The sequence below is a fragment of the Notechis scutatus genome, chromosome 4 (genome assembly GCF_049901735.1).
Source record: "Notechis scutatus isolate UNSWTSFEM ecotype Mainland chromosome 4, rNotScu1.2, whole genome shotgun sequence".
NCBI classification, from domain to species: Eukaryota; Metazoa; Chordata; class Lepidosauria; order Squamata; family Elapidae; genus Notechis; species Notechis scutatus.
Genome location: NC_142012.1, coordinates 37,864,583 through 37,875,448, shown reverse-complemented (window position 1 = coordinate 37,875,448; position 10,866 = coordinate 37,864,583). Strand labels below are relative to the sequence as shown.

Sequence of the window (10,866 nt, the reverse complement as noted above, 5' to 3'; positions counted from 1 at the left end):
GCGAATTTTGCCTTCCGGGGAAGAAGCCGCGCTCGTGGTGCAGAGACGATTAAAGCGGCGCTGCCTCCGCCTTTCCAGCTGAATTCTTGCGATGTCCTCTTCCAGCAAGAGGAAAAACAAGAAACGGCCTCCTTCGGAAAAGGACTCGGCTCTCGACCAACGAGGCGCAGCCCAAGAACCCCTCGGGTGGCAGAGGTTGTCGGTTGCAGACTTTCTGGACAAGGGTAGGATGCTGGGAACGTGCGCGAGTTCGTGGGAATCGCTCATGAACCAGAAGTCTCCAAACTTGGCAACTTTAAGACTTGTGGACTTCAACTCCCAGAATTCTCCAGCCCACAAGTCTTAGTTGCCAAGTTTGGAGACTTCTGGTTCGTGCTCTCAACAAGCCTGTAAGGTAGGCAAGGTAGGGAAAGCATTGAGGAATCTAAGGACCCTGGGATGGTCACTCTGGTTATTGTGACAGAAGCATGTGGTAGAAGCTCTTGCAAGATTATTGTGACAGAAGCTCTTGCAAGATTCTTGCCACAGTTATAGCATCACTCCATCACATAATTGATGTTATCTTAATACAAGGGTCTTCAAACTTGGCAAGTTTAAGACTTGTGGACTTCAACTCCCAGAATTCCTGAGCTAACATGAGTGCAGGAGGAATTCTGGGAGTTGAAGTCCACAAGTCTTAAGGCTGTCAAGTTTGAAGACCCCTGTTTAAGAGAGAACTGCAACATACAGAAATATATGGAGAAGTTCATTCCGGAATGAGTTGAGTTCTGGCAATCCCTGTCCAAATCAGACACGATTAAGCCACAGAAGCTCCCAGATGCTGTTTGCATGTTTGTGATCATCCTTTTTCTTTTGCAACATTTAATATAAAGCTGTTATTCTTTTTTTTAAATTTCTGTATTGAACATTGCTGGTAGCTGGAACCGCACAAGATGGAATACAATTTATTTTTTTTAGTATACATTTAGGACAAATGTCACCCTCACTACCTTTGGGAAAGCCAAAATTGCTTTGTTAGAGATCCTGAAAAATGTTGTATTTAATTCATCATCAGGTCAGGTCAGGACTAAAGTAGCTTAACAGTTGTAATTAGCAGCTCCAGTTTTAAATAGTGTTATCATTTCTCCAAAACAGGTCAAGCCATGTGATTTTTCTGTAATTTCACAGTTACGGAATGTCACAGTTGTGGGTTAGGATATACCAAATTCCTTTTTGCCTGCTTAGGTTGTTTCAAGCATCTCCCCTGCCTTTCCTTCCAGTTGCGTTGGGTACTGCTCTGTATGGCGATTTTGACTTGAATTGCTTTGTGACAAGGCCCCTGGCTCCAACATAATATACCTACCTGCATAATGTCTAACATATAGTGCTCTTTTGGAAAACACCAGATCTGTCTTTAAAAGAGGGGGCAAGAGTTCGTTCTATACCAGTGTGCTCTTGTTGCCCAATTTACATTATAAGTTTACAGTTGCTCCTAGCTCAAATAAATTCATGCAGGTATACTTTTTATAGTTATTCATTTGAGGCTTGATGTAGTTCTTTTTCTTACTACTCTGCCACCTAGTGTACTTTCATGGACCATTTTAGGCACATTAACTTGCAACATTTAACCAATTTGGGATACATTGGGATTTGGAATAAAATTAACAAGAATTCTGCCACTTCTTGTTGATTACTCTAGTGTTCACAAGTTCTTTGGAGGCAGGGCATTGTAACTAAGTTTGTTAAGTTGTGTTACAATGAATGAACATACATCACATTTCTTATTAATTCTATTCAGACTTAACTACATTGTAATGGCCAAGTATTTGAATGGTAATCATGGTTTGGAAGTTGTTCCTCAGTGATCCCTTAGTACAGGCAGTCCTCAACCTACAATAGTTCATTTAGAGACAGTTTGAAGTTACAATGACACCAAAAAAAAGTGATTTATGATAATTTTTCATATGACATACTCATGGTCACATGATCAAAATTCAGCTGTCTGACAACTGACTCTTATTTATGATGATGACATTGTCCCGGGGTCATATGATCATCTTTTATGATCTTCTGACAAGAAAGGTCATAAACTGGGATAAAAATCACTTTACAAATATTGCACAAATGGAAATTTTGGGTTCGTTTATAGTCATAAGTCAAGGACTACCTTTAATGTAATATGCAAAAATATAATGAATGGGCAGAGCCGATTCTCTTTTCTTCTTGAACTTTAACATTTTCAAGGCAGCATAAAATAGAACTTTGTAGAACCACATGGGGCAATGTTTATTGAACATCAGAATGTTGTTCTTGCAACAGTCAATTGAATAGCCCAAAGATATCTAAATCAAAGATATATTGCATATCATGTTCTGCTCTTATATTAACTTTGAGGAGATAATCTGCATTTTATTCTTAAAGAATTTAGATCAACCAAATGATAAGTAAATGTATAATTGTATTTTTCTCTTTAATTTTAGAAGATGACAAAGTCCCCAAAATATACAGAGAAACTTTTGTGCAGTTGGCACTCAACACAATGAAGCTGGGAAATATTTGCATAGGGCGTCCAGTGCTGCTTACCAGTACAAATGGGAAGCAAGAGGTGGTGTTTTTTTCTTATCAATTCTATGTGTATTTTTGCATGCAGGCGGATTGTTTATGTAATGGTGTATTTTATTTTTCTTCAAAGGGGTAACACTAGATGGATTATTTTTTACTTATATTTTCTATTGTTTTGGTTAGGTTTGCACAGCATGGCCTGTTGCAGGCTTCCCTGGTAAAAAAATTGGCATAAGTGCAGTTACACAGAAGAATCTGAAAGTGGTACCTGGTGACACGGTCTTTGTCCAGCCTGTGACTGGTGCTGTACTTCAAGCAGAGGAAGTGGAAGTGAAGCTGGGGTATGTTTATATCCATGCATTTTACATCCTTACCTATGTTCAGATTTCTAATTTATTGTGACTTTGACTGAATTTTGTCATGAAGGAGTTTCATGTGACCATAATGAAATTTATTTTAAAGACATAAGTTTTCCTCATATTTAAAAGTATGACATTGCATGCCAGGACTTTAGCAATGCTTCAGTTATGAGTTCTGGAAGAGAAATTTGGAGTGTGTGGAGAGCACAATTGTAGCACTTTAAAGCAGTTTGTCTTTTCTTGAGATCACATGGCAGATATGAAGAACATATACACTGCTCAAAAAAATAAAGGGAACACTTAAACAATACAATGTAACTCCAAGTCAATCACACTTCTGTGAAATCAAACTGTCAACTTAGGTAGCAACACTGATTGACAATCAATTTCACATGCTGTTGTGCAAATGGAATAGACAACAGGTGGAAAGCATAGGCAGTTAGCAAGACATCCTCAATAAAGGAGTGGTTCTGCAGGTGGTGACCACAGACCACTTCTCAGTTCCTATGCTTTCTGGCTGATGGTTTGGTCACTTTTGAATGCTGGCGGTGCTTTCACTCTAGTGGTAGCATGAGACGGAGTCTACAACCCACACAAGTGGCTCAGGTAGTGCAGCTCATCCAGGATGGCACATCAATGCGAGTTGTGGCAAGAAGGTTTGCTGTGTCTGTCAGCATAGTGTCCAGAGCATGGAGGCGCTACCAGGAGACAGGCCAGTACATCAGGAGACGTGGAGGAGGCCGTAGGAGGGCAACAACCCAGCATCAGGACCGCTACCTCCGCCTTTGTGCAAGGAGGGACAGGAGGAGCACTGCCAGAGCCCTGCAAAATGACCTCCAGCGGGCCACAAATGTGCATGTGGCTGCTCAAACAGTCAGAAACAGACTCCATGAGGGTGGTATGAGGGCCCGATGTCCACAGGTTGGGGTTGTGCTTACAGCCCAACACCGTGCAGGACGTTTGGCATTTGCCAGAGAACACCAAGATTGGCAAATTCGCCACTGGCGCCCTGTGCTCTTCACAGATGAAAGCAGGTTCACACTGAGCACATGTGACAGATGTGACAGGGTCTGGAGACGTTGTGGAGAATGTTCTGCTGCCTGCAACATCCTCCAGCATGACCAGTTTGGCAGTGGGTCAGTAATGGTGTGGGGTGGCATTTCTTTAGGGGGCCGCACAGCCCTCCATGTGCTCGCCAGAGGTAGCCTGACTGCCATTAGGTACCGAGATGAGATCCTCAGACCCCTTGTGAGACCATATGCTGGTGCGGTTGGCCCTGGGTTCCTCCTAATGCACGACAATGCTAGACCTCGTGTGGCTGGAGTGTGTCAGCAGTTCTTGCAAGACGAAGGCATTGATGCTATGGACTGGCCTGCCCGTTCCCCAGACCTGAATCCAGTTGAGCACATCTGGGACATCATGTCTCGCTCCATCCACCAATGCCACATTGCACCATAGACTGTCCAGGAGTTGGGGGATGCTTTAGTCCAGGTGTGGGAGGAGATCCCTCAGAAGACCATCTGCCACCCCATCAGGAGCATGCCCAGGCGTTGTAGGGAGGTCATACAGGCACGTGGAGGCCACACACACTACTGAGCCTCATTTTGACTTGTTTTAAGGGCATTACATCAAAGTTGGATCAGCCTGTAGTGTTTTTTTTTCCACTTTAATTTTGAGTGTAACTCCAAATCCAGACCTCCATGGGTTGCTAAATTTGTTTTCCATTGATAAGTTTTGTGTGATTTTGTTGTCAGCACATTCAACTATGTAATGAACAAAGTATTTAATAAGAATATTTCATTCATTCAGATCTAGGATGTCTTATTTTTGTGTTCCCTTTATTTTTTTGAGCAGTGTATATTTGTGCTATGCACCTTCTCTCTTATTCCCCAGAATACCTTTGTAACTCAAATCGGAATTGCTGAATAAATTAAGTACATTATATGTAGTATATTTCTGTAAAATGTAATTCTCTTCAGAAAGCTTAGATTACAGACACTTTGCTCTTAAAGTTTCTGTAAGGAATTGGAATGTTTCTCATTTATTTGTCAAAAGTGTTTGCCACCTGTTTCATACTTCAGATGACTCTGAATCAGGTGGGATTCAAATTTTGTAACAACTGGTTCTGTGGGCGTGGCTAGGTCGGTATGGCTAGGTGGGCGTGGCTAGGTGGGCATGATCATGTGACTAGGTGAGCGTGGTTTCTTTATTTTTGCAGCCCCCCCTTTTTTTGTACCTTCTGGGCCTCAGGGAAGCCCCGGGGGGGGGGCGTTTTTGCTCCCAGGCTTCCTTGTGGCTCAGGAAGGAAAAAAATGGATCCTGGAGGGAGTGCACAGCACTACCCCAACAGTCTGTTTTGGGACCTTCTGGGCCTCCTGGGCCACAGGGAAGCCTCCTTGGGGGGGCGTTTTTGCTCCCAGGAAGGGAAAAAAATGGAGGGGGCAGGGGGAGGTGCTGCCCCCTCCTCCATTTTTTGCCTTCCTGGGCCTCAGGGAAGCCTCCTGGGTGAAGCAGTAAGTAAGCGAGGGGAATCCCGGCACAGCTGATCATAGGAACAGCTGATTGTTGGGAGGGGGAAAAAAGAAATACCTTAAGGAGTGACTGGGCAGGGAAGAATGCAGTCAGCGATGTTGGACATGCGTGCAATATTGTGCATGCGTGATAAGGACTGACTGGGCGGAGAGGGGAAGGGACAGCCATGGGCACAATTTGCTGGTTCTCCAAACTGCAGAATCATAACCAATTCTACACAACCGGTATGAACCGGTAGAATCCTACCCCTACTCTGACTGGAATTCTCATTTGGAGGCATATGGTTTGGATTAACTGTAATTAACTAACCTGGTACAGAGAACCATGGTATGTAGATTCAAGGATTGGTGGTATAAAAGTGTTCTTGTGCATTTAATATCAAGTAAAAATATCAGTGGCTATAAACCATATGATACAAGGACCAAGATTTATTTAAAAGCAAGGCTTCAATCTATAAAATAGTTTGGATAAATCTTGGATTGTAAGTAACAAGATAAAAAGAAAGAAATTTAATGAATGGGATGTCCATTTAAAATCTCTTAGGATTCATACATTCTGGATTTGAAGGAGATGAATTTGAATTTCAGAATCTCATATATCAGGAATCTTCTGCTAGATTAACATTGCTATTTGACAGTTAAAGAGTGATATTCTTTTCTCCATTTGCTTCCTGGATGATTTTTTAAATTTCTCTCCTTTTTTTTTTCTTGTATCTTTGGTTTTCATTTTTAGAATCTCCCCAGATAATGCTTCCAAAATTATCTGAGGAGAAATTTCTAACCCTTAATGGCATATCCCAAGATGGGAACATTATATAAGAGTATATATAATTTTTTACCTTATAAAAAAAAATCTGATTGCAGCAGAGGCTGTCTTGGAAACAAAATAACCAGAAGTATATATGTGAAACATCTACTGGTCTTCTTGGGATGTCAGGAATAGAAGAAACATCAATATAAAGAATGTTGACAAAGTTAGTATCCACTGATTTCTGATAGGTGTGACATTTACCCAGAATTGCTACTGTATTCAGGTAGGTAGGTAAATAGGTAGATAAATAGATAGATAGATGAACTTTATGTTTAATGCACTCCCTACTGATGTTAGTTTAATAATTTCTGTTATACAAAAGATTTTTTTTAGGTCTTGAATTTAAGATTCTGTGCATTGAATTGACATAGTCTATGAGTCCATGTGGTCATGCTAACGAAGAACCAGTATAACAGATTTCTGCATGGGAATTGCTGTAAGAAGTCACTTTTGAGGGAGCCTAATTTATTTCTTACATTGGAGTACATTTGATGTTTTTGAAATAATGATATTTATTAAATTTTAACAATGATTATTTTATTTTTTCTTAGGGTTAAAGATGATTGTATCAGTACTGAAGACTTGTCCATTTGTCTCTTGAGAAACTTAGGTATGGGTTTAGTTTATGTTTTCTGGTTTATATTGTAGTTTTAAATACATATAAATTTCTGTCTGTCCTGTAGTCAAATGTTTTGGATTTCTGAGTTTTACAGAGATCCAATACACCACTCTGGAGCAAGAGTATCAAGAATAGGGAAAAATACTGCATTTGAAACTTTATAATTATTCAGTTTGAAGGGTGCCTTTTAAAAGTGCATAGAATATTCTCTTAAGAAGGAAAGTGCTATTCAAAAATAGGTTGTTCTGACCTCAAAACAGGCTCATAGGTATGCTTTGCTAAAACTAACCTTTCTGAGCTTTTCTGTTGGATTTCTATGCCATGTAGTCTTAATTTTCTGTGTATCTTAAATTGTCCCAATACATTAATTTTGGATGCTTAAAAGCAAGTATAAAAGTAGGATATGATATCCCCATTTTGATTTAAGTCCTTCTAAAGGACTGACAATTATTTTACTGTGTTAAAGCTTACCAAGACTATGGAAAATGCAAACTTTTTTAAAATTAGAGAACTGGCAGTTAGATCATCAAGATCATTGCTTTTGTTTTGAAAATAATTGTACTTCCTGTTATATTGCTATTATTTACAGATACTTTTATGCAGTAATATTTTAAATGGAGACTATGTGAGAAATCTGATTGGTTTTCTTAATCTTTCTTTTGCAGATGGAAAGATAGTAATGCCAGGAAATTTCCTACAAGTTACTTTCTATGGCCGATCTTGTGATCTAAAGGTTACAAAGGTGAAAGGAATGGATGGTGTGTTGCTGGAAATGCAAGATGTTTTAAAGATACCACAGGAATTACCACTGGAGAATTCGACTAATAGTCATTTCAATTTATCTATTGAACTTGGAAAACTAGTAATAACAGACAGTGAAGTACCTACCAGTACTCCATGTAAGCATGAGGATCATAACATATCCATGAATGATTCTTTAAATAATATGGGGCATGAAGCATTGAGTCCTGATCCAGCAGAGATCCTTGATGGTGATGGGTCTAACCTTCATTCTGAATCAATCATATCACAAGATTGTGAGAAAGGTTTTGCAGGTGAAGGATTACCTTTGGCTGATAAAACAGGACTGTCACAGAATTGGGAACCATTTTACTTCATATCGTCAAGGACTAGGGTCAGTTTCATTCAATCACAAGCCAAAGTGACAGAAGAATGCAATCTTGAACCAAAAGTTACTTACGATTCAATAGGTGGACTCAGTAACCAGCTGAAAACTATAAAAGAAATGATTGAACTTCCTTTGAAGCAGCCTGATCTATTTAGGAAATACGGTAGGATATCTATGATTATAAACGTGTGGTATAAATTACTATTTTTCATTTGGTAACCCTGTCAAATAATGTAAGACATAGTTTAAATGCATTTGTTTTTCTTAAAATGGCAGATCTTATTCTGCTTTTAATAATTTGTTTCTCTTGCCCAAGTGCTGTACAATGACTTAATTGTTTTTTTTTTTTTCTGTCATGTTTTGCTTAACCATTGCTTGTTAAATAAACTCGAATGAATTAATGGCCTAAATCAGTTTTTCCAAATAGTTTTCCTGTGGTGGGGCATCCAAAAAAGCTCCTCTTAGAATTGGGCAGCTTTCTTTAAAGGTACATATCGGAGAAAGGGTAGCAAAATTTATGTTAACTGTCTTGTGCTCATGAAAAAGCAACTTGCATGGTTTTTAAAAGCTAATAAAATTTATAAAAGACCCTTCTTTTCAATTATTTAAGTTAAAAGAAACAAATACACAACAGTAGTTAAAAGGGCTCTTAGTAGCAAACATTGTGCTGTTGATTGTTCGGTTCCTTACTGCCATTTGGAATGTTTCTAAAAATAATTGTGACATATTTCATATAAAATACAGTTTTTCATTAGTAATTTAATGTTAACACGGGGACAATTTTATTATTGCCATTATGAACTTTTAACTTCATACAATGTCGAAGAATTAAATTCAGTTCTTTGCTGTTTATGTGTGACACTGAAGGAATCCCACCTCCAAGAGGAGTGCTATTATATGGCCCTCCAGGTACAGGAAAGACGTTGCTAGCCAGAGCAATTGCAAATGAGGTTGAAGCTCACTTCTGTACAGTTAATGGTCCAGAAATAATAAGCAAGTAAGTGCCCTTCATTGATTTATTTCAGACTTGCTTTATCTAAGTTTAAATTAGCAATGTACTTACTGTTTTTAAAATACAAGGCCTCTTTGTTACCCAGATGGGATATAGCTACGTCTGTAAATGTAAATGAAGGACCGATGATGTATTTATATCAAGATGTTGACACAATAATGTACTTATATAGGAAATTGTATGAGGGCCAGACTTTTGACAATGAATCATGTTTAATTTTCTTGTAGATTTTATGGAGAAAGTGAAGCCCGGCTACGACAGATATTTTCTGAAGCCTCTTTACGGTATGCTTCTATTCTTTCAGTGAAGTTACTTCAGATGGTTTAACTTAAGGAACAGGTAACTTTTTTGCTCTAATGGCATATTTAGAGCAAATATTTTTGAGCTTTCATAAAATAGCTGCCAAGAGAGGCAGTTTGTCTATTTAAAAATGGCTGCTGGGCTCACAAAGTGTTTATTTCCTAGAAGGCAAACTGCTAAAATTCCTCACTACCAACTCTTCTATCTTCAGAACATGCTTTTTAGCACTTCAGCTTCGCTTTGTCTTTCTTTTTGGGTAGATGGAGTTTCTTTGAAGAAAGCACTGACTTACAGTCATCAAAAAATGAATATGCAGCTTAGTCCAGAAGCATTCTTCTAAGTAAATGATGCCAAAGGCTGGAATTTGTTTTGCTGATTGCTAGATTCCCATTGACTATTTTTAGTTAGAATAATATTTTTTGAAACTATTTGGGTCAACATAGCTGATGGACACCAATGAGATATCTATAGGCTGATTGGTGCTCATAAGGATCATACTGCTTACCCAGGTGGATGGATGGATGGATGGATGGAGGGAGGGAGGGAGGGAGAGAGAGAGAGAGAGAGAGAGAGAGAGAGAGAGAGAGAGAAACAAAAGCCCATCCCCCAGGATAATTGGCAGAAATTTATAAATGTCAGTATGCCATACTGTTCTCATAGCCGTTTCTTTTGGTTTATATTTTCATTGGGGTTACATTTTCCTTTCATGTTTTTAAGAATACCTTCTTTATTTCTGTGATGGTTAAAGAGTGTGTATTCCTAATTTTGGCCTATATTTAGTGTTTGAATATATACACTGTTTTAAGATACATTCTTATTTTCTTAGCTGAACCATGAAATGCTGTAATCAGCTGAATATTTGAATTATTCAGTGAGGTTATTCAGTGTCATAGCTGGTGGCAGCACCCAACCTCTTTGATTAATCTTGAGAAAGCTAAGCAGAGTTGGGCTCAGTTAGTAATTTGATGGAGACTACCAAGAAGTCACAGGTTAGTAGATGAGGTTGAAAACATGCCCTAGAAAAAGGCAATAATGGTTTGAAAAGTAGGACATTCCTGTATAGTCTGTAGACATTGAATTTAATTTGAGGGTGTCTTTACCTTTTCATTTTATTTCATTATTTCATTTTATATGCATATTTATTCTAATGTGCCTATTGTAAGAGGTATGCTATTATTTCCCTTTTAATATTGTATTCCAAGAAACATTTTATTTCTCATTTTTGTTAAGGCGACCATCCATTATATTTATTGATGAAATTGATGCACTATGTCCAAAAAGAGAAGAAGCCCAGAATGAAGTTGAAAAAAGAATTGTAGCGTCATTGTTAACACTGATGGATGGTATTGGATCAGTAAGTCTCTTTGTCTCTTTGCTCATCCCTTCTGTGATTCTGAAACATAATGTAAACTAGACATTTTTCCCAATAATGCTTTGGGGCAAATTTTATTTTTCACTGATGATTCCATATTATGAAATGGGAGCTTACATTACATAGATGTGCATCGTATGTTGTTCCAGCTATGGAACGTGTCATGATGGAGCTACATTGCTTAGGTCAGGC

At 38.6% G+C, this 10,866-nt stretch overlaps 1 protein-coding gene across 3 annotated transcripts in view; it reads left to right on the top strand.

The window, feature by feature from the left end:
* The window catches only part of AFG2A (AAA ATPase AFG2A), a 129,942-nt gene continuing 119,076 nt past the window's right edge, over positions 1-10,866 (top strand). For 2 of the 3 annotated variants that reach the window (XR_015749237.1, XR_015749238.1), the window contains exons 1-8: positions 1-224; positions 2,460-2,584; positions 2,725-2,882; positions 6,794-6,852; positions 7,527-8,153; positions 8,858-8,987; positions 9,230-9,286; positions 10,533-10,656. Coding sequence is in view for 1 of the 3 variants with exons in the window: in XM_026667035.2 (XP_026522820.2) it covers positions 92-224; positions 2,460-2,584; positions 2,725-2,882; positions 6,794-6,852; positions 7,527-8,153; positions 8,858-8,987; positions 9,230-9,286; positions 10,533-10,656 (1,413 nt within the window). In the remaining 2 variants the exon portion in view is untranslated. The remainder of the gene's footprint in view (positions 225-2,459; positions 2,585-2,724; positions 2,883-6,793; positions 6,853-7,526; positions 8,154-8,857; positions 8,988-9,229; positions 9,287-10,532; positions 10,657-10,866) is intronic. The other variant, XM_026667035.2, reaches the window with a different exon arrangement.